The 21,839-nt window shown below is 51.0% G+C and overlaps 2 protein-coding genes across 3 annotated transcripts; both read left to right on the top strand.

The window, feature by feature from the left end:
- The first annotated feature begins 692 nt into the window (after window positions 1-692).
- NEIL2 (nei like DNA glycosylase 2) lies at window positions 693-4,674 on the top strand. The gene is made up of 4 exons (XM_010208614.1): window positions 693-830; window positions 1,786-2,117; window positions 3,678-3,874; window positions 4,358-4,674. Exons 1-4 carry the CDS (start codon window positions 693-695, stop codon window positions 4,672-4,674), a joined length of 984 nt encoding a protein of 327 aa, XP_010206916.1.
- Window positions 4,675-6,857: 2,183 nt separating this feature from the next.
- On the top strand, window positions 6,858-21,543 carry FDFT1 (farnesyl-diphosphate farnesyltransferase 1). Of its 2 annotated transcripts, XM_061989805.1 has the most exons (8): window positions 6,858-7,028; window positions 7,741-7,838; window positions 12,809-12,992; window positions 15,206-15,334; window positions 15,759-15,950; window positions 16,993-17,169; window positions 18,057-18,209; window positions 19,943-21,543. In XM_061989805.1, exons 1-8 carry the CDS (start codon window positions 6,927-6,929, stop codon window positions 20,162-20,164), a joined length of 1,257 nt encoding a protein of 418 aa, XP_061845789.1. In that variant the 5' UTR covers window positions 6,858-6,926; the 3' UTR covers window positions 20,165-21,543. The 2 variants fall into 2 exon arrangements, with proteins under 2 accessions (XP_061845789.1, XP_010200276.2); XM_010201974.2 differs by lacking the exon at window positions 6,858-7,028 and having other exon boundaries at window positions 7,521-7,838.
- Window positions 21,544-21,839: the final 296 nt, after the last annotated feature.

Here is a 21,839-nt window from a genome sequence, read left to right as displayed (position 1 = left end):
CTTAAGGGCAGTTGCTGAGTGGCTGGATGCAGGAATATAGGGTCTGAAGAGGGAGTGCAATGTCTTCCTCCACCTCTCTGGAGAGATATGGCTGGTAGTGGGGTGGAAACCTCCGTTGTTGTTTTGGAGAATTGCAGATTGATGCTTGGCTGAGCATGAGAAGATGGGAATCTCTGCACACCCACCTAATTGCACATGAAGTGTTAGGGCTGTGCTGTGAAATCCCTGTAGGAGCCCCGTGCAGGGGTGGGAAGCCATGTTGGGGCTTCCTCTGCAGTGGGGTGTAGGGATGCAGTCTCTGGGTGCAGGTGAAGTGGGTTGAGGTAGATAAACCTGGCAGCCTTGTCCTCCTTGTGTCTTGGTGTGGATGCTTGGTTTCTGTCTGAGAACAAGGGCTGGCAATGGGACCATACATGGGGGAAATTTCTCCTGCAGACCTAGCCCCCTGCCCCAGACCTTGTAGTGGTACCAGCTCAGGTGGCTTTCTGGGACAGACTCTGTTTTGTTTTGTTTTCACATCAAGCTCTCAGAGCTGTGCCAGGTATCCCAGAGCCTTGTACTGACTGCTGTGTAAATTTGAAGCTGAGCCTCTGGTCAGTGTTGGACTCTGGAATTAGTCTGCAGGGTGAATTGGCACTGTGAGATGAAAGCCAAACTTGTATTTCCTGGTATTCCCTCAACAGCTGCTGGAGATGCCAGAGGGCCCATCGGTGAGGAAGTTCCACCTGCTGACTTCCCCATTTGTGGGACAAGTGGTGGCCAAGGCTGGCGGAAGCAGTCGGAAGATCAATGTGAAGGACCTGAATGCCCTCAGGCTCCAGGACTCCCAGGTGAGAGGTGCTGAAGATGAACCATACTAGTCCATACAAGTCTGAGATAAAGCACCATTGTCCTCCATCTGGGCCACAGAATCTGAGAACACCACCAAGTTTGTGTTTGAGGTGACCACTGACTTTGTTTACAGCCACAAAATAGGTGCATCCACCCAGATGGATGTGAATATCCATTTTTCAGTAGGTCTCTATGTTACAGAATTTGGGATCAAGGTTACTGTGAGGAGAGGCTGATGCAGTGATGTGGTTAGACCCAGAGATGCCCAGACTTATTTGTGGTTTGTGTCAGTCATGCTAATGCACTGTCTCTTCCAAAGGATAAGGAGCTGGTGTTGTCAAGGGCTGTTTGTAGAAGATGAGTGTTGATTTCTTGCACAGGAGGGCAAGGTTTCACCTGGCTATGTTGAAATCTCTATGCTGTGGGCATTTGTGAGGTAGTCACACTGGGTCAGTCCTGCTGGGGGTTTCACTTGCCTGACCTCCTTCAGATGATGATTTGGACTTGACTGACCAAGTGCTAGTGCAGCCTCACCTTCAGTTACATGACAGCCTCAGCCGGAGGCACAGATGTGGCTGCTCAGCAGTCATTGTGGCTGGCTTGTGTTTGGTCACTCTAACCCGAGACACTTGAGGCCAGCACAAAGTGGGGAGGAGAATGAGAAGCAGTAGTGATAGACTTCAAAACCCTGAGTGTCTGTCCTGGTGTATCTCTTTGGCCTGACAGGAGCCTCTAGGAGGGCTTTGCACTGCAGTGGCATCTGAGCTTCATGTAGATGAAGGGATGCTGAAAAGATGACTGCAGCTCTGATGGGAATGGCTCAGATGCTAATGAATCATGTGTTCAGGGTGGGGTGATGCGCCTTCTGTCTAAAAGACATTGTAGAAGAATAATCACTTGTATGGAAACAGAGGTTATGTGGATCCTCAGTGCATCCCACTTTTATTAACTCAGGTTCATGGAAAGAACTTGTACCTGGCGTTTACGGCAGCTGAAGATCCCTTAGGACCAACTGCAGAAGAGACAGTGCTGCCAAGAGAGGCTGCTAGTGGGGAAAGTGCTCCTGCCCAGGAAGGACTAGCACAGGTTTGTGCTTCACACACACGTCCCCAGGATGAAGAGCTGCAGGAGCTCCAGCACTCCAGATCTGAAGCCTCAGATGCAGCGGAGGGTCCGGGCAACTGGCTGCGCTTCCACTTTGGCATGTTTGGCAGTATTCGGGCAAATGAGTTCTCAAGAGCAAACAAGGCCAATAAGAGGGGAGACTGGAAGGACCCTACACCCAGGTATTTAGTGGAGTGCTCAAACTCTCTTTTCTCCTTGCCTCTCATTCTGGAGAGACACTCTTCTGTCTCAAACTAAATGTGTGTGGGGATTCTCTTAGCCCTGTCTTTGCTCTAATAATTCTTAAGATAAGTAGATGTAAGAGATACAGGAGTTGAGAGAGGGGTGTGTTCAGCCAGGGAGTCTGCTGTGTGCTTGCGAGATGCATGTTGCCTGACAGCCTGGGGATCAGAATACCAGCGCAGCAAAGATTTTTAGGATGACAGACTGAATCATGCCCTCAAAATACCAGTTTCTCTCAATTACGTGAGGGGTTTTTTTTAAGAGGGGAGGAAAAAAAAAAGCATACATCTAGGGCTGCTGGAGTGATGCTGTTAAAGGCAGCAGTGTGTTGCAAACACCGGCTGCAGTCCATGTCCTAAGTCTCACCAGAAGTGCACTGAACAATGAAGGGGTAAACACTGGAATACAGTGGAGACTCTACTCTTGTGAGCTTTTTAGCCTAAGTGGTTATTCATGAACAAGGTGGGTCTTGGCCCTGTGTGTGTGGTGTGCTTGTTAGGGACACGCTCAATGTCACCTATCCTGCAATCTCCTGAAGGACTGCTATATTTCTACACAAACAGTTTCAGGCATAGTTTTGGGTGCAACTTTGAGCATCAGTGTCTCATTTGTGGACCCTACTGCTAACATGATGATACATTTCCCTACCTGTTGCTGCCTCACAGCTAAGAACCACAGGGTAGCAGAAGGAAAAAAAAAGTGTCCACAAATTGTGTGGTTACATAACTGAGTTTCTTGACTGAATTAAAGAAGCTGCCTTGTGTTAAGATGGTGACCTGGTGTGTTGGTGTGCCTGCCATTACCCTGTGCACACTAGCATGTGCAGTGATGAGCTGCAGGAGAGGAATAGCTGGACTAGAGTACAGGCTTAGGGAACTGGTGCTTTGAGATACCTCCCAGGCTCTCATGAGAATGAGTGAGCATGTGTGAGGGCTGATGCCTCCTTGTGTGCTTCTCCTTAAGCTTGCTACATACAGGCTCTTTTCCCACCTTTCAGTAGCTCTTTCACCCCATTGCTATGCTGCTGTCCCTGTGCAAGTTCCTTAAGCCAGAGCAGAATCTCAGATTCTCTGAATGGTGGGAGTTGGAAGAACCCTCTATAGCCCATCCAGCCCAAGCCCCTGCTAAAGCAGGTTCCCCTTGAACAGGGAGCACAGGAACGTGTCCAGCCGGGTTTGGAAACCTCCTGAGAAGGAGACTCCACACTCTCCCTGGTCAACCTGGGCCAGGGCTCCCTCACCTCAACACCAAATGAGTTTTTCCTTAAGTGGAACTTTTTGTGTTTCAGCTTATGCCCATTACTCTTTGTCTTGTCTCTGAACACCACAGTAAAAAGTGTCACTCCATCCTCCTGATATCCACCCGTTAGGTACTTGTGTTGATGAGGTCCTTCCTCAGGCTTTTCTGCCCCAGGTCTCTCAGCTTTTCCTCATAAGACGAATGACAAATGGTTCAGGGATGTTTCTGATGACAGACTTCAACTTCTCTGTTTCTCCCAGGCTGGTTCTGCACTTTGAGAGCGGAGGCTTCTTGGTTTTTTACAACTGCCGAATACACTGGTGCTCCTCTCCAAGGGCTGATCCTGCTTCTGACATCCTGTCTGTAGAGTTCCACCGTGGGCAGGCGCTGGATGCCCTGCGTGCACCCAATCCCATCTGCTGCACCCTCTTAGACCAAAAATACTTTTCAGGGCTGGGTGAGTTCTGGGGAATAGTGGTAGTGCATGAGATAGAGGAAGGTAAGCAGGATGTCTACAGATGCAGGGCTGCAAATCACAGCCTTTTACGCCCTAGCCTTATGGCTTCTGGGTGATTCAACTGAGGGTATGGGGTCGTCTCGCTGAGGAGAAGGCTTACAGTCTGTAGCCACAGACTTCAGTTACTTGTATGCACCATGTGAACCTGATGGTGCACTGTCCAGTGAACTGCCTCACGGGTGGTTACTATGGAGTGGCTTGCTCTTGTAGAAGAAAGGAAGGTCTGTTTCAAGGGTAGTGGGAAGAGAACACCTTTCAGTCCAATCCCAGCTGTAAGTCTACTTTTTCTATGTTACCTGCAAAATGGGGAATGGCGTTGTTAGCTGTGATCCTTGAGGCAGGAGTCACAGTTTGGAGCTGTTAGGTCTGCATCATCTTGATAAGAAATATCCTTATTATCTCCTTATTTCTGATCCTTTCCAGGGAACATAATTAAGAATGAGATCTTGTACCAGGCCAAGATCCATCCATTAACACAAGGCTCTCTCTTGACTCTCACGGATCTGGAGCGTTTGCTTGACTGTGCTGTTCAGTTCAGCTCTGACTGGCTGCACAGCAAGCTGCATGGCAAAAGGCTGCACCCACAGATCTACCAGAAGGAGCAGTGTCCTCTTGGGCATGCAGTGATGAAGGGAACCTTTGGACCCCCACGTGGCTTTAAGAGACTTACATGGTGGTGCCCACAGTGTCAGCCTCTGGTGCTGCCAGGGAATGGAGATCCTTCCCTCTGCAGAGAGTGACCTGGCTTTGCATTTCTCCTCTCCTGAAGGGTGTCTGAGTGGTCTCTGAACTATCCTTTTGGTTGACCTGAGAAGGTCTTCATAGCTTCCTTGAGGCTGTTTTGTTTGCTCTTGAGTTGGCAGAGGTAACTGCTCAGTGGAGGTTACAGGAACCACTGCTGTGCTATGTGTCTCTGGATGAAACAAGGAAAGTGGTTGTAGGTGTCTACCTTTTTTTTTTTTTTGGTACAATGACACAACAATATAGTTTGCCTAGTTGTGAGGTATCCTGGTCACCCTGTCCTGACTAATGTGAATGGAAGGTGTAGGGTGTTGAGATGGCTGTGGTCTGAAGTGACCCTATCTCTTGACCTTGGTGCAGGTGCAATGGCTTATGTTGAAGTTAGAAAGGAGTATACTCCCCCTGCCTGAACAGCTTGATTAATTCGGTGTTAGATAATCCTGCCTCTGCTTGTAGCTGAATTCTCTGTGCGCTGGGCTGCGATCAGGTGCAGTTAAAAATGAGTGGTTATTCCCTCTCTCAGCTCTTACACAAATACCTGCTGCCTTCTAAGGCAATAAGAAAATAAACCTCAGCAGTGCTTGGCAGAGCTTATCTCTGCCCCTATAGGTTTCAGGTTTGTGGCAAACTGCCAATTCCAGATCTCACTGTAAACATAGAAGTGACAAAATGTCAAAATACTATGCTTGTGATGAGGATTGCGTGAAATTCATGATCTCCAAGGTAACATGGATGCAGAAAGGTTTGGAAACAGAGATAATGTGGTGCATCTTTTGCTGAACTGTCAGGAGCTGTTGCTGTCCTCTCTCTCTGGACTTGAGTCTATTTTAACTACAGATTGTTGATTTGAATGAAAAAACAAAAGCTGGAGTTAGAACTAGTAATGTTCTGCTTAAGGTCAGTGAGACTTTTCTGGTAGTTTCTTGGTTAAAAACTGAAGATGTGGAGGGAAACTCCAGCATTTGGTACTTTCCTGTAGAGGATGGTACCAGCAGCTTTCCTCAGCTGTGTATAATAGTGGCTCAGCAGGGAAACTCTTCTAATGGGAAGGAGACTTAATTGTGAATCAAAAGGGAATGCTAGACTTGAAACGCCTTGGTGGTAGGCTGCTTCCCAAACATGACTTGCCATTAACAGGGGAGAGGCTATGCAACACCCTTAAGTGGCTGCAGGATAGGGGATTGCTGAACAACCGAACGAATGCTGTTAGGGTGCCAAAGATGATTAATGTCGCTTCCAAGCATGTCTTGCAGGGTGTTACCAACGGCCTGGAAAGGGGGCATGGGTATTTCATTGCCTTTCTGAAACAAATAAAACAACCGATAAAATAGAACCCTGAAAGCTGAACCTCATGACTTGAAGGAGAGGAGGAGGGCAGGTGCGTGTCTGTAGGGCACAGATGGGTTCAGCCAAATTATAGAAAGATTTTGTTTGGGAAAGTGTTTTAAGCTACTCGAGTCCAACCTCTCTCCTCACTCTGCCAAGCCCACCACTAACCCATGTCCCTCAGCACCTCAGCTACACGGCTTTGCAATAGCTCCAGGGATGGGGACTCCACCAGCTCCCTGGGCAGCCTGGGACAGGGGCTGACAACCTCTCAGGGAAACAGTTCTTCCTCAGCTCCAACCTAAACTTCCCCTGCTGCAACTTGAGGCCGTTTCCTCTTATCAGTCGTTACTTGGCAAGAGAGGGAGCCCTCCACCTGTGGCTACAACCTGCAGTCAGGTAGAGAGTGCTCACGGTGTGAGACGCACGGGAGGGGGGATGATCCCGCCGAGCAGAGGGTGACTCCGAGAAGTGTGACGAGAGCAAACGGTAGAAGGTAGACGTAAAAACCCGCCTGACGACGGAAGGCTGCAGCCCAGCGGCTGCCGAGGCTGTGGAGCGGGGCCTCGGGGCGGGAGCGTGCCGTGTGCCGCCCCCGGACCCGCACCAACGCGTGGCGTCCCCCGCCGCCTTCCCGCTCCGCCGCGCCTGTGGCAGCCGCTGCCGCTACCCAATGAGCGCCGGGCAGGCGGCCGTCACACCAGCCTCGCCGCCTTCCTATTGGCTCGCGTTTCGCTGGTGCGAGTGCGCCTCGGCCAATAGGCGCCCCGCCGGGCCCACCGAGCGATGGGAGAAGCGAGCTGATTGGCGGAGAGGCGGGTCAGAGGCGGCCCCGCCCGGCTCCGGTTAAGCACCGGCCGGCTGGCGTGGGGGGGGGGCAGCGGCGGGAGCGCGCGGCGGCGGCGGGGGGCTGAGCACGGCCCCCATGGAGCTGCTGAGGAAATGGCTCGGACACCCCGAGGACATCTACAACCTCCTGCGGTTCAAGATGGGTGGCTACCGGGCCGTCATGCCGCGGGTGGACCCGGTGAGAGGGGCGGGCTGGGGCAGTGGGGAGGATGCGCTTCGCTATGTCCCGTCGGTCGAGGAATGCCCGGTGCCTAGGGCGAGGGCTGCGTGTAGGGGCCGTGAGGAGGACGAGGGAGCGAGGGGGCTGTCATCTCCCCGCGCAGTTGCGATGTTGCCATGGCTGAGCGTCGCACAGCCGCCGCGGGCAGCACCGGGGCGGCTGATGTGCGCTTTGCACGGTCTTCCTGCTTTTCACCGGGCTCGGCGAGCATCCCTCCGGCTCAGGGCATGGCTTCGGCCTTCCCAGGCATTTGCGCGGGGCCGGAGCCCTGCTTAGCGTTGCACCGGCTACCAGCCGTGTCACCGGCTGCTGCTGCGACCGGCACTATGTATCGCACCGGCTCCGGGCATTGCAGCGCACGGCCGCGGCTCCGGCCATTGCCGGAGGGGCGGGCACCGAGCGACGAAGGGGGCGGGCGCCTGACGGGGGGGGCGGAGCGGGCCGCAGCCCCCCGCTGCCGCCGCCGCTCCCCATGGCGGCTAGCACTAAGGCCGTGTCCCTGCTGAAGCGGACACTGGCCCTTTCCCCCCCGCGAGGATCCCCCCGGGCGCTGGGGCGGCTACGGGGTGGCGGGCAGAGGGTGCAGGAGCGCGGTGCCACTCCGGCCCCGGTCCCGCCGCCGGTCGCTCCCCGCCTCCAGCCGCCCCCCTGCACCCCGCTCTGCCCACAGGACTCGCTGGGACGAGGCCTCCGCACCTGCTACCGCTACCTCAACCAGACCAGCCGCAGTTTCGCCGCCGTTATCCAGGCCCTGGACGGAGAGCTGAGGTGAGCTGGGGCAGTGGGGTCCCTGTGTTGGGGGGCTGGGAGGGTGTGGATGCCACGGCTCTCTGGCACCGGGGCTGGTGGGTATAAGTGACACTCAGGCACCGAGGCCACCTTAGAGGTGACAGATATGGTGGCCACTAACACCAGGGATCCCTCAGACATGCTGGGTGTGATGGCCCCTCACCCTAGGCTTCCCTTGGACGTGGTGAGTGCAGTGGCACCCTGACGCCAGGGCTACCATAGAGGTGATGGGTGCAGTGGGCCCCCAACACCAGAGGCCCCTAGGGGTGGGTACAGTGACCTCCTGACACTGGGGCTCTCTGTCAGCGTTGGCCAGGAGGTGGTGAGTGCAATGGCTTCAGATGCCATATTTCTTTAGCTGAGCTCTGGGAAATGCTCCCTCTTCCACCCAATGCAGCAGATTGCCACGGCACTGGGCTGAGCTGGTGGGAAGGCACTTGGTGCACCCCCACTCCAGGCAGCTGGACCTGGATGTGAGGTTTTTCAGGATGATTAAGACATGCCCTGGGTTCCTCAGCAGAGCAGGAACAGACCCAGGGACAGGCACTACAGCTTCTTGGCCAGCAGACAGTTAAACATGGCACCTGGCAGCGTGCTGTTTGTGACACCCTGGGAATGTGTCCTGGCACTGCCAACACTGGCGCTGGCCTTCAAGCTGTCCCAAAGGAGGAGGAGGTAAGCAAAACCCGGGGCTGACCAATGGTCTGGATCGTGTCAGGAGGTTGCTTTTGGAAGCAGCTGCCTCAAAACCTGTGTTGTCATCAGAGGGGGCTTACTGCATGCTCATTTTTTGTTTTGCTGTACAAGTTTTGCTGACCCATGCAGGAAAACTTCAGATGGTAATAGCAACAGAGGACGCAAAGCTCAGCTGTCCTGTGCCCTCATACATATAGATGCTGTATGTAATTCTTTATTTTCATACAGTAAATACTGATTTCGGTATGTAGCTCTCTCTCCAGTTAGTCCTAAACTGGGTTAATCATCAAAATTAGGGGTTTCCATAAGTTGCACCGGACACGTCTAGTGCTGTGGTTGTGATGCTCCTGAGCCTGAACACTGGCTCATCTGTTTTGTTTCTGAGCCCTGGTTTGGCCTTTTGGATGGTGCCCCGTAGCTGTCATCCGGCATTTATGAAATGGCCCTCTGCAGCCTCTTTTACAGGAATTGCAAAGAGATTCAGTGGCTTGGCTGGGGTTGTGTGGAAAGGTATGAGTGGGGCCAAGGATTAAACTTTTTTTTCCATGCTTGGTATATTAGCTAATGTAGAAATTATTATTTTTTGTAAAAAGACCAATGAATAGAACACCTTGAAACCTGTTGGCAACATCAAAAGTGCTTCCCTTGATCTTCCTACAGGTTTTTTTGCCCGTCTTTTCTACTCTTTAATTCTTCCATTGTGACTTGCTGGGATCAGGAAGGTTCCCTACCCTCAGGGCACAGAAACTTCTGCCTGGCATTCTAAAAATGCATTTGCAGGATCTTTGCAGCCCAGGGATTGCTGCTGAACTGTGGCTGCTTCTATAGTGGATCAGAAGGAACTCACTTTCAAAGTACAGTAGCTCTGCTGGAGAGTTTAGGAAGAAAAGAGGGAAATGCAAAATAGGCAGAATATAGACATAGAGCAGCAAGCTTACCAAAGTCATTAATTTTGCTGGATCACATCAAAGAAGTGCTTCCATTGATGTTAACCCTGTTAGGGAGTTTACCTGAACCCCTGTGGTTACAGGCTGATTAATATTTGCCTCTCTGCTTGCTAGTTGAAGGTGCTGGTGGTGTTGGATTCGAGCATTAAAACAACTGTAGCATGCTGAGAAACATGCAGAGACTCCACAACCCCTCCCCTTCCCTTGCCAGAATTTTGTTTGCAACTTCTTTGAAGGGAAATCTGCTTGTTTGTAGGCAGGGGAAGTGTGAAGCTCCTTGCTTCACATCCCTGCTCACAGGAGAGTTCCCATGTCTCCCCCAAGGGTTGTTGGCAGGTGGAGAACTTCTGGGTGAGTGCTTGAAGCAAAGCTTACCAGGGCAGAGAAGTTGAGCTAATATATTTGGTTCCTTCTTGCTTATTTTTTTTGGCCCCAGAAGCCAGGTATTTTGCTGGCCAGGAATTTGTCCAGCCCATTGCTCCGCCGTTAAGACATTTACTTGGAAGGATTTCTTCTTCATCAGCAGCTGAGCCAATGTCATAGCTCCTATCTTGGTGGTGGAGAGGAGGAAAGGGATATGCTACCCGTTGCTTCTCCAGCTGTCCACACTGCCAGCTTGTCGCTGGCACCCTTCAAGGTCAATTCCTGCAGGTTCAGCTGCTTTGTGGAGAGGACCAGCCATTGTGCTGGCAGAGGGTGAATGTGGTGGCAAGGACAAAGGAGACGTGGGAAGAAGGGAGCTGTGCCTAGAACAGGGCTGGGGCTTGAGCCCTGAGATGAAGTGAGGCCTCATCTGGAGTCTTGTGTCCAGTTCTGGGTTCCTCAGCTCAAGAGAGATAGGGAACTGATGGAGAGAGGCCAGTGCAGGGCTACCAAGGTAATCAGGGAACTGGAACATCTCTCTGACAAGGAAAGGCTACAGAACCTGGGACTGTTCAGCCTGGAGAACAGAAGGCTAAAGGAGGACCTTATAAGTACCTAAAGGGTGGATGCCAGGAGGATGGGGCAGCATTTTTTTCTGTTATCTCCAGTGACAGGACAAAGGGTAATGGACAAAAGCTGGAACACAAGAAGTTCCACTTAAGCACAGGGAAAAACTTGGTTTTGGTGTTGAAGTGAGGGAGCCCTGGCCCAGGCTGCCCAGAGAGGGTGTGGAGGCTCCTTCTCGGGAGGTTCAAAACCCACCTGAACACGTTCCTGTGCCCCTTGATCGAGGGGAACCTGCTTTAGGGGCTTGGGCTGGATGAACTCTGCAGGGCCCTGCCAACCTCCACCATTCTGGGATTCTGTGAGATTAAATTGGGCTTCCTTTTTGGAAATAAGCACTTCCAGCTGTGTGAAGGAGAATTAATGCCAGAGCCTTCTCTTCCCAGCACTGTTTAGTGTATTTGCTGGTGAGGACCATGCATCCTTGGCTTTGCTTGGCTTCTTGTCATCTCCTGGGCCCAGCTGAGACTGTGGTACCTGCAGCGAAACAGATAGCTGCGGGCAGCCCTACAGTGTTTTATGGTCTTATATTTTATTTGCTCAAATCTCCACGTAGCTAAATTCAATATGTGATGGAGATTAAGGTTTGGATGTAGAAGAATGGTTAAATAAGTTTCTTAAGTATGCTGGCTCTGGAGCTGGTGCTGGCTCGTCTCTTGGCATGGTGTAGATGTGAGATATGCTTCTAGGGTACCATTTCATCATCTGATCTGCCTTTCTTGGTTGCTGCCAGTGAAGGTTGTGGCTGAAAGGAAAGAAATCCTGGGCATTTGCATCATGTCGAGTCAATGTTTGCAGCCTGGTTAAAATGGAGAAATTCAGTTGTGCAAAAGAACAGGAGGATGTGGCAGAGCTGCTCATGAGCACTCAGAGCTGTAGTTTGATGAAAGTATTAACTACCTTTCAATTAAGGGAAAAGAATGCCAAATTTAACAGTATTGCCTCTAAGAGCCAGTCAGGTTTCCTTGACTGCTTAATCACTGCTTGCATATTGTCATCCCAGAAGAGGAATGCTTTCATCTAGTAATTAGCAGTCCAAGCTAGTTTCCATTTAATAAGCAATTAATAAATGCATCACCTCCTATGCTCATATAAACCCGGGGGACTATTTTATAGAAATCTTGGGGTCAGTGATGGTATTTCTCACCATAAGGACTTTTTTTATGCTTCAGCTGCAGAGATGTGGAGCCACAGTGAGGAAGGCAAGGGGGTTGGAAACCAGAAGGATAAGCAGCTCTCCACTACCTTTCTGCTGAGGTGCTGGGATATGTAGGCTGCCTCCAGCATCTTGTGCATGAAGATTTAAAAATTCAGGGTGTTCTGACTCTTATCTTTCAGTCCTGACGTTCCTTTTGTACAGTAAGAGACCTCTTTTTTCCCCTCCCAAAACAAGATAAAACTGCTGGATACAGAGAAGGGGAAGTGTTAGGAAAAGTACATCTGCTTTTTTCCCTCTTCCTTATTTTTCATTTGTGTATTTTCCAACAAGATGACCTCAGTCTGTGTCCTCTGGGTCCCAGTGAATGCCAGCCTTGCTTGCAGGGTTGCATCTGGGAGTGCTCTGCACTTAGCGGGTTCTTTACTGGCCCATCCTTTCCAAAGCCATGCTGTGATTTTCTGTGTGAAGGAAAAAAAAACCCTGTTTCCTAACCCAGCTTAGGTGTGCTGCAGCTTTTGCAGCAGTGAGCCCACGGGGAGTTGTGCAGAGGCACCTCTGTTGCTCAGTGCACAACAGGATCAAAGAGATGATCAGCAAGGTGAGTGGGAAGCTCTGCTGTTGGTGCTTTCCATCTGCTCCTGTGATTTGAGCAGAACATTTCTAATGGGTTTATTTTACATTCCTGCACTGCAGGGGACAGCCCCTGTGCTCAGGTGAGGGCTGGGGAGGCTGGTAACCCTGGATCCGGTTGAAGATGTCCCTGCTTGTTGCAGGGAAGTTGGACTAGATGACCTTTAAAGGTCCCTTCCGATACAAACCATTCTGTGATTTGATGGAGGGGGCATTGGATGTGGACATTCCTCGTCCAAAGCTGGTTCTGAAACTGTAGGAGACACTGGGATTCAAGAGTAGGGGCTCGGAAGGTTTTCTCATCAGCAACTGAGCAGAAGGGAAAGTGGTGAAGTCATCTATCACTTGAAAGTGATAAAAGTTGTTCTTGAAGCAGTTGTACCTACCAAAGACACCAGAGACTGGCAGTGCCAGTGTGTATTATGTTGGGCTTGAGGTGCTTCTGCTGAAGGCTGTGTGTTTAATCGAAGCTGTTTATCCTCCCTAATAGGCAATCCCAAGTAAAGAATGGTTGTTTTTCCTCTCCCCAGACATGCTGTCTGTATATTCTACCTAGTTCTCCGTGCCCTGGACACTATAGAGGATGACATGACCATCAGCTTAGATGTAAAGGTCCCAATGCTGCATGAGTTTCACTCCTATCTTTATCAACCAGAGTGGAAATACATGGAGAGCAAGGAGAAGGACCGGCAAGTACTCGAGGACTTCCCAACGGTAAGACGTCCACCTCCTCACTTCAACTGCCTCATGTCATCTCTCTGTGCATGGTTATCTCTCCACCCTGAGCTCGTTCATCTCTTCTTCAGAAGAGCTACATCACTTGCACGTGGGGCTGGATGCAGAGCTGGAAGTGAGAAACCCAAAGATTGTGCAACTGTGTGAGACAGAGATAACATACGTGTGAAAGAGTGCCAGCCCTAAAAAGTAGCTTTGACCTCTCCTGTTCGAAGAGTAAACAACTGCCATGTTGTGAAGAGCAGTTTGGATTTGTTGCCCAACACTGTGCATTGCATGGGTTGTGTATCCTGTGACCCTGAATAGATAAAGAGATGAGGAAAGCTATCTAGTATTGTGTGGGCTGCACCAACCCCAGGTAATGCTCCAGGCTGGGGAGGTGGTCAAGTCCCCATCCCTGGAGCTATTGCAAAGACACCTAGCTGAGGTGTTGAGGAACGTAGGTTAGTGATGGGCTTGGCAGAGTGAGGGAAGGGGTTGGACTCCATGTTCTTAAAGGTGTTTTCTAACCAAGATGATTCTGTGACTCTGTGCTGTAGGTGATCAGTATAGCAGGCAGCAGAGCTGAAACCACAGTACTCATCCTGGGCTCCTGTCAGGTTCCAGCCCCAGCAGAAGTGATGGGATGATGGAGCTTTGCTGCACTGACATGCAGCATCTCCAGGTGCCATGTTACCTGTCTAGTGGAAGGGGAAACCAATCTGGCCAGTTGTCCTAGAGGAGATTCATCAAGCTTACAGCCAAAAGAGATGCTGTGGCTGGAAGGCAAGGCTGGGCTTTGCTAGTTGGGGTACAGAGATGAGCTTTTGGCGGGGGGCATGAGGACCAGCCCCTGGTGGATGCTGCAGTTTTGCTGTCACTCACCTTGGTCAAGGATATCTATGTTTATTTTTTAGCTTTTTTTTTTTTTTGAGCTCTCTTTGAAGTAAAAGAATAAGATGTAGTGAAGAGCATTTAGTTTTCCGAGGAAGTTCTGTTTTTCTCAGCTTTTTTACCATTTCCCATTTATTCTGCCCTTACCAGGCTTTTCCTAACAGTGGGAATGGGATAATTGTTTGGAAAACTAAAGGGTATTGTAAATTTGGGTGCTCAGCCTTGGGATAAGAGTGGTTGTGCCCTGTCTGGGAGCGTTGTGTGCTATAGGAGATGGCTATGTCCAGGGATCATCAATATTTAGTGATGGGGGTATGGTAGCTATGGCAACGGCCTGGTACTTTATAAAAGCATTTGAGAAGGTGTTTGTGGTACTTGTCTGTCAGTTTGTTTGTGATAGTCACTGAGGCAGTCTGAGTTCATGTTCAGGTATGATTTTAATACTATTTGGTAGCAGTGTGCTCAGAGATCATGCTTCTATGTGGAGGGGATTGAAGCCATTGAGGCAGAAGTGGAACGGATATACACTTATTTGACAGACAGATTGAGGCACAGATGAGGACATGGCAGCAGCCACAGGTGGAATCCAGAGGAGAGCCTGGATCTGCTATGGGGTCTGAGCTTTAATGCTTCAGACTTCTGGCCTTACTGGACACAAGTGCTGGGCTGGCTGTAGTTACCCAGTGATGGAGAACAAAACTTGGCACAATGAAATGTGATGCTCCATAGTTTTGGGATGGGGAGGATGCATTACTTAATTTTTTTTTCAATGTGAGAGTGATTGAGTCACTGAATCATGTTAGTGGACATGTACAAGAAGGATTTCACACTTCCTCTGTTGCTTGATTCTTTTCCAGCAGTGCAAAATGTGCCCTGTGGAGCCAGAGCTGGAGAGGGCTCAGGAGAACAGAGCACCAGAAACCTCCCCTGCCTTTTCCCATGATTGGCATGATGGGAGAGCTCTCACAAATTACAACAAAACACCTCCAATTCTGCACACCAAACCTAGCTAGTTTTGTCCTGCAGCTCCCAGATGTTACCGATCCAAGGCCACAGAGCCTTCCCACAGATACTGCTGTGTCTGATCTACGGCCAGAGACCAAACCGTCTGGGCTGAGAACAGACTGAGCCTGTGCGTTAAGGGCCTTGAAACAACTCTGCGTGTGGGAGTTGTCCTAGATCTCCAGCCAGGATGGGATAAGAGCCTGGTAAACAGGCTGCTTCTGATTTCTTCATAAATGTTGAGCTCTGTTTTTTTTTTTCCTTCCTGACACTCTCTTTGGTTTTTTTTCCCCCTCTCATGGTGGTTTGTGCTGTAGATCTCCATGGAGTTCAGGAACCTGTCAAAGGTCTACCAGGATGTGATTTCAGATGTTTGCCACAAAATGGGTGTCGGGATGGCAGAGTTCTTGGAGAAAAAAGTGGACTCTCAGCATGAGTGGGATGAGGTGAGTCAGCTCGAAGTAGATTGAACGTGACTAGAGCCCACCTCATCCCTGTGGAAAGAGGAGACAGAGCATCCCTGTGGGAGAGGGTTCAGCTGGATGAGGGAGGCTGCATGGACTTGGGAAGGCATGGAGAGACTGCTGACCCTGTGGGTGATGGGAGGATGGTGTGGCTTGTTTGTGTTGCCCACCAGCATGTGTTTTTTGTTGAGTCATCACATCAGATGTTCCCTTAGTGGGACACCAGTGAGATGTTTGCTGGGCACGGGAAAGCTGAGATGTCCTCGTGAGAACTTGCAGGAAATGGACTGTCAGTTACTTCTGAGTATTGCTTTTGTAAAGCTGCCTGTGGCAAATAGGCAGCTTTTTGTAACTGTTCCTTTTTTCCCGCCTGTTTTCTGCCCCTTCCCCTCTGGATCCCTCGCAGTATTGTCACTACGTAGCGGGGCTGGTGGGGATCGGCCTTTCCCGTCTCTTCTCTGCATCAGAGCTTGAAGATCCCATCGTTGGGCAGGACACAGAGCTGGCCAACTCCATGGGCCTCTTCCTGCAGAAAACCAACATCATCCGTGACTATCTGGAGGACCAGATGGATGGAAGGGAGTTCTGGCCCAGAGAGGTGAGTGGGCACACAACATGTTGGGGCGAGCAATTCTGCTATGCTTCTTTAAGAAATGCACTAAAATTGAAGGTCCTGTTGTTGCTGTTCTGATACAGTGGAGTTGCATCCTCTCCTTAGAGGAGCTTCTGTTGGAATTTGCTTTGGAATCCCTACAGCCAGGATTTTTTTCCCACTGTTTGCTGGTGTCCCTTTACAGTCTTTCGTACTTTATCCAAGACCTGTGATGAATGTTGCTGACCATCCATGCTTGCCAGGCCACCTCTCTTGGGAAGACATCACAGAGTGCACAGCTGAAGGTGCACAGCTAAAATTCTATTGTCTCTCCCATCCCTATAAATCAAAGTTAACAGGAGAGACTTAATTGGCCTGCTTTAATTTTATCAAGACCCTACGCTAAAGCTGTGCTGTGTGAGATCACTCCTGTTGGTTGTACATCTTTGTGATAATAACAGTTCTCCTAAGGACTGGTGGCTAATAAGTTCCACATCTATTCACAGCTGTCTGGGTACAGGTGAGGAGACAAAATGATGTCTCCCCACACTGCCAGGAACTTGTTGGGCAGCTTTTTCCCCCTTTCTGTTATGTTAGTTCTAGGAATGAGGGAGGATAAGATTGAGATCCTGAGAAGGTTCCTGGTCTGTTTCCAATGGAAGGATTGCCTCTGCCTGGGCCTGGCAGGTGCTTGTCTGCTCTTCCAGAGGCTCTCCAGGAGTTTTTCTCTTCCTTTTCCATGTGGGTCACTTGTCCCTTAGAGCATTTCTAGACATGAGCCTGATATGTGAGGCATCTTTTCCTTGCCGTGCTCAGGGAAGATGTGGAGATGAGTTGCATCCTTCTTAGCAGCCTCTTTCTATGTATGGAGGCCACTGTTGTGTCTCCACGCAGACCTTTTATTTTAGCCCAGTAAGCCACCATCCTTCAAGGCTTTTGTGGGTCTCTGGTGGTTCTTGTTGCTCTCCCAGACTTCAGACAGTTATTGATGTCTTTCACGTGCAATGTCTGTATCCTCCAACTTGTGAGTCCCTATCTTGATGTTTAGGTTTGGAGCAGGTACGCAAAGAAGCTCTCAGATCTTGCCAAACCAGAGAACATCGATATGGCTGTGCAGTGTCTGAACGAGCTCATCACCAACGCCCTCCACCACGTCCCTGATGTCCTCACATACTTATCCCGCCTCAAAAACCAAAGTGTTTTCAACTTCTGTGCTATTCCCCAGGTGAGTTATGTTTCCAAGTAGTTCTTCAACACCTGCAGCCCAGCTGATGAGAAGTTGGAGGTGAAGGAGGTTGTGTATCATATTGCTATTAGCCTGTTCCCTATCTCTGCATTACATCATGTCTATCCTGGCAAGGGGTGATGCATGCAGGGCATGTCTCAAAGTCTTAAAATACAACAAAATTAGACCTAGATCCTTCCCATCAAAATTCAGGCACTTGAAAAAGCTTTTAGAAGCACAAAGGACTGTGAGACCACAGCGCAAGTGCTGTGTTCAGTGTTGGGCCCCTCACTGCCAGAGGGACACTGAGGGGCTGCAGCGTGTCCAGAGCCGGGCAGCGGAGCTGGGGAAGGGGCTGGAGCACAAGTCTGCTGGGGAGGGGCTGAGGGCCCTGGGGATGTTCAGCCTGGACAACAGGAGCCGAGGGGAGACTTGATCACTCTCTACAGCTGCCTGACAGGAGGCTGTAGTGAGGTCAGTCTCTTCTCCCAAGTAACAAGTGACAGGACAAGAGGAAACAGCCTCTAGTTGCTCCAGGGGAGGTCTAGATTGGAGCTGAGGAAGAAGCTTTTCTCTGAGGGGATTGCTAGACCAGGCTGCCCAGGGAGGTGGTGAAGTCCCCATCCCTGAAGCTATTGAAGAGACACATAGATAAGGTGCTGAGGGTCACGAGTTAGTGGTGGGCTTGGCAGTTTGAGGTTACTCAATGATCTTAAAGGTTTTTTTTCCCAACCAAAATAATTCCGATTCCTTCTTTCCTGCTACCTACGGTTTCTGCTGTCTGTGAGATTGTAGCCCTGCTCCAGAGTGCTTTGCCATCAGTTTCACTAGGTCCCAGGTTATAGCTCCCTGCAGTGCAGTAAAGGGCTCTTGCTGTGCCTTCTCAGGTGATGGCTATTGCCACATTGGCTGCCTGCTATAACAACAAGCAAGTGTTCAGGGGAGTTGTGAAGATCCGGAAGGGACAAGCTGTCACTCTCATGATGGATGCCAAAAACATACAAGCTGTCAAAGCCATCATGTACCAATACGTGGAAGAGGTAGGTTGAGCCTTGAGTAATTTATATCTGGTTCTATTCTCATCCTGATGTGGAATTGGGAAGACATGTTATTCCTTTCCTTAAATCAGTTAGTTTTGCGGTGACAGGGAACAGTGACCCTGGTATGGTTATGGACTGGACCCTACTGAGTGCTTGGTCTGTTCCCTTGAATGTACCCTCAGTGTGTGCCTGTGTTGAGAGGCAGACTGAGGTCCTGCCACTTTTTCAGTAAACCAGAGGTGTCAACTGTCACAGCACAGGGCTTCACCTGAGCTGGGCTGGCACAAGGGACCTTTCCCATTGTATGAGATTTAACAAGGCCAAGTGTCGGGTCCTGTACTTGGGCTACAGCAGGAGGAGGCTGAAGGGGGTCACTCTCTGTAACTCTCTGACAGGAGCCTGTAGTGAGGTGGAGGCCAGTCTCTTCTACCCAAGTAGCATGGGATAGGACAAGAGGAAATGGCCTCAAGTTGTCCCAGGGCAGGTTTGGATTGGAGCTGAGGAAGAACTTTTTCCCTGAGAGGGTTGTCAGCCCCTGTCCCAGGCTGCCCAGGGAGCTGGTGGAGTCCCCATCCCTGGAGCTATTGCAAAGCCGTGTAGCTGAGGTGCTGAGGGACATGGGTTAGTGGTGGGCTTGGCACTGTGAGGGGAGGGGATGGATTCAAGGAGCTTAAAGGTCTTTCCCAAACAAAATGATCCTATGTTTTCTCCCAGCATGTTTCTGAACAAGTTACATCATCTCCCCATAAGCTGCTCCAGTGCAGCCTCATTTTCTCTGTAATTGCAGCCAGCAGCGTGATGTGACTGTTTCCTTGTGCTCCATAGCTGACAGTAAATAGTGGCAGCTTTCACAGGGGGTTAAAGCAGTGGGACTCAGGACTTCAGGGTACTGTAGAGGTTGACAAGTATCTTGAAGCCATGAGGTTTACAGACCATGCAGAGAACATCCCATGGTCTTTGGGGTTATCTGATGGAGATAGCTGTTTAATGGCAGTTGCTCTGGCTGCTGGTTGGACTGGATGAGCTCTAGACGTCAGTTCCAACCACCATCATTCTCTGATTCTGGTGACACTGGGGTGTCCTCATTGGTTTGGGGTGGGCTGCAGCACACTGGCAGGGCCTGAGGGTTGCAGAGAAAGAACTGCTGGTTCCAGTTGCAGCGTATGTGTTGGAGGGATTGTGTGTGAGGCCGACTGGTCCATCTCTCGTCACCGAGTGCCCTCAAGAGGCTGCTTGGCTTAATGCACTTCTCAAGAGACAGCATCCCTTACAGCTGGGCAAGAAGGCCAGTGGCACCCTGGCTTGTATCAGCAGTGGTGTGGCAGCAGGCCCAGGGCAGTGGCCGTCCCCTGTGCTGGGCCCTGGTGAGGCCGCAGCTCGAGTGCTGTGTTCAGTGTTGGGCCCCTCACTGCCAGAGGGGCACTGAGGGGCCGCAGCGTGTCCAGAGCCGGGCAGCGGAGCTGGGGAAGGGGCTGGAGCACAAGTCTGCTGGGCAGGGGCTGAAGGCTATTGCAAAGCTGTGTAGCCGAGGTGCCGAGGGACATGGGTTAATGGTGGGCTTGGCACTGTGAGGGGAGGGGTTGGACTGGATGAGCTTGAAGTTCTTTCCAACCAAAAGGATTCTGTGATTCTAGGACACGATGGCACTTAAGTCTTCCCCCTTCCACTTGGTGATGCCTTTTGCCACCTCAGCCTTGGGTGGGAACCTTCACTCTTCCTTCCTCTCTCCCCAGATCTACCAGAAGATCCCCAGCACAGACCCCTCATCCAACAAGACTCAGCAGGTCATCGCCTCCATCCGCGCCATGAGCTTGCCCGGCGGCACCATGGCCTCGCGCCACCACTACTCCCCCATCTACCTGTCATGCGCCATGCTGCTGGCTGCCCTCAGCTGGCAGTACCTCAGCACCCTCACCAAGGCCACCGAGGAGTACATGCAGGCGGGCGAGAACTGAGGGGCAGAGCTGGTGGGTTGCAGGGTGGGGGCAGCGAGGCCCCTCAGTGTGTGCCCATGGGGAGGGCCCTGTGCCATGGCGCCCAGGGCAGGGAGGGGCAGGGCTTAGGGGAGCTGCAGCCATGGGGTGACAGTGTGCCCTTGCTCCTCCCTGCTTTTGCAGTTGGCTTGGATTGTTACAAACATCTCACTCTGTGGGGTTGAGTATTTTGGTTTTCCCTCTGCTTTCCTACTGGAATTTTTTCATTTGGTTGGGTTTTTAAATAGAAAACTCCAGTTACCTCTTTTCTTCATGGAGCTCTGAGACACCTTTCCCGCTCAGAGCTGAGCAAAACCTGGGTTTTGGCTCCTTTTGGATTTTTTTAAGGCAGCATATTCCCTCTGGTGCCTCCCCACACTAGCTGCTGCTTCACCCAGGAATTGTGTTTCCTTCTCCAAGGAAAGAGCTCTGGCCACCTTCTGGCCCTCAGCCCAGGGTATTTGACATCCTGGGAATAGGCAGAGGGAACCTTCACACTGCTGTTGTGCTGAAGGAGGCTGCTGGGCTTGAAACAAGCCCTTTTAACGCTAAATAACGTTGGAGGTGGGATGCTCTGTCCCCTTGAATGTGCCCCCAGCTGAAAGCCAGCTTTTGCAGCTCCCTGCCCCCTGCAAAGCTTTTGAGTTTTAGCAGCTGGAGGGGGGAGTGTGAGTGATAAGGGAGCTACCTGTTATGATCTGAGCTCATAAGCCATGGCTGACCCCAGGGCAGAGTCTAGGCTCTGGGGCTTCAGCCCCAGGCAACAGGTGGCAGTAGCAGAGCACAATTGGGGCAGGAGAGCTAAGTGCCTCTGCAAGGCAGGAGAGCAAGGGTTTGTACTGTGTTGTCCCTCAGGGAACGTTTTTGGGGGGCCCTTGCTGCAGTGGCTACCTTAAAAGGCAGCAGTGATCCATCCCTGCCCAGGGTTAGGATGGTTCAATGGGGGTGGCCAGGGCAGGTTTCCTTGGCCCAAGCTTGGGAGGATGCTGTGGGTTAGGCTGACACACAAGCTGTGTTTGGAAACACATCAGGCAGGACAGCAAGAGGAAACTGCTTTGAAGGAAAGTCCCATTTTCCTGGGGTGGGTTTTGGTATTCAGTGTCCCTTCCCACCCTATCTCAAATGCTGCCTTGCCTAAGGGAAGGACAGCCATGTCCTGGGACAGGACAGAGCTCTCTCCCAGCTGTGGCCTGGGGGCCTTGGCAAGGCCAAGTCCCTGCAGCCAGACTGTTCCTCAGGAGGACCCCTCCTCCCCAGGTGCCCCTGTAGATAGTGTTAAGCTGTTGTTCATAAGAAACTTTCAGTAGCTCTCTTGGTACAGCGTCCTGAAATTAAAGTTTTCTTTGGGAAAAAAATAAAAATGTGGTTTGTTTCTTCTTGCCTTCTACCTTGATACTTCCCCACCATGCCATCAGTTAAAGTCCGTATCTCACAACAAATGCAGGGCAGCACAGTAAAGTTTTATGTGCCAGACCCAAAGGAAACACTTTAACCACAAGAGACAGGTAAAGGTCAGTAAACTTAATGGACCTCACCCTCGGGGCATGGGCTCCAGTGCCTTGGGATATCCTCCTCCCCCGCCACCCTCTGCCAGGGGCAATCATGCCTGCACTCTGGTCCCTGTTGAAGCACCTTCCCCAGGAGCAGGCACTGCACA

Source organism: Colius striatus, chromosome 2 (genome assembly GCF_028858725.1).
Source record: "Colius striatus isolate bColStr4 chromosome 2, bColStr4.1.hap1, whole genome shotgun sequence".
NCBI lineage: Eukaryota > Metazoa > Chordata > Aves > Coliiformes > Coliidae > Colius > Colius striatus.
Note: the sequence above shows the minus strand (reverse complement) of the source record. Positions and strands in the feature narration are given on the sequence as shown.

Bases quoted from the DNA above. Each gene is read 5' to 3' on its own strand.
- FDFT1 (XM_010201974.2), top strand. From the start codon at position 7,543: ATGGCGGCTAGCACTAAGGCCGTGTCCCTGCTGAAGCGGACACTGGCC. The intron at 12,993-15,205 runs GTAAGACGTCCA...TTTGTGCTGTAG, and splicing joins TACTCGAGGACTTCCCAACG to ATCTCCATGGAGTTCAGGAA. The intron at 15,951-16,992 runs GTGAGTGGGCAC...CTTGATGTTTAG, and splicing joins GGGAGTTCTGGCCCAGAGAG to GTTTGGAGCAGGTACGCAAA.
- NEIL2 (XM_010208614.1), top strand. From the start codon at position 693: ATGCCAGAGGGCCCATCGGTGAGGAAGTTCCACCTGCTGACTTCCCCA. The intron at 2,118-3,677 runs GTATTTAGTGGA...TGTTTCTCCCAG, and splicing joins TGGAAGGACCCTACACCCAG to GCTGGTTCTGCACTTTGAGA. The intron at 3,875-4,357 runs GTGAGTTCTGGG...GATCCTTTCCAG, and splicing joins AAAATACTTTTCAGGGCTGG to GGAACATAATTAAGAATGAG.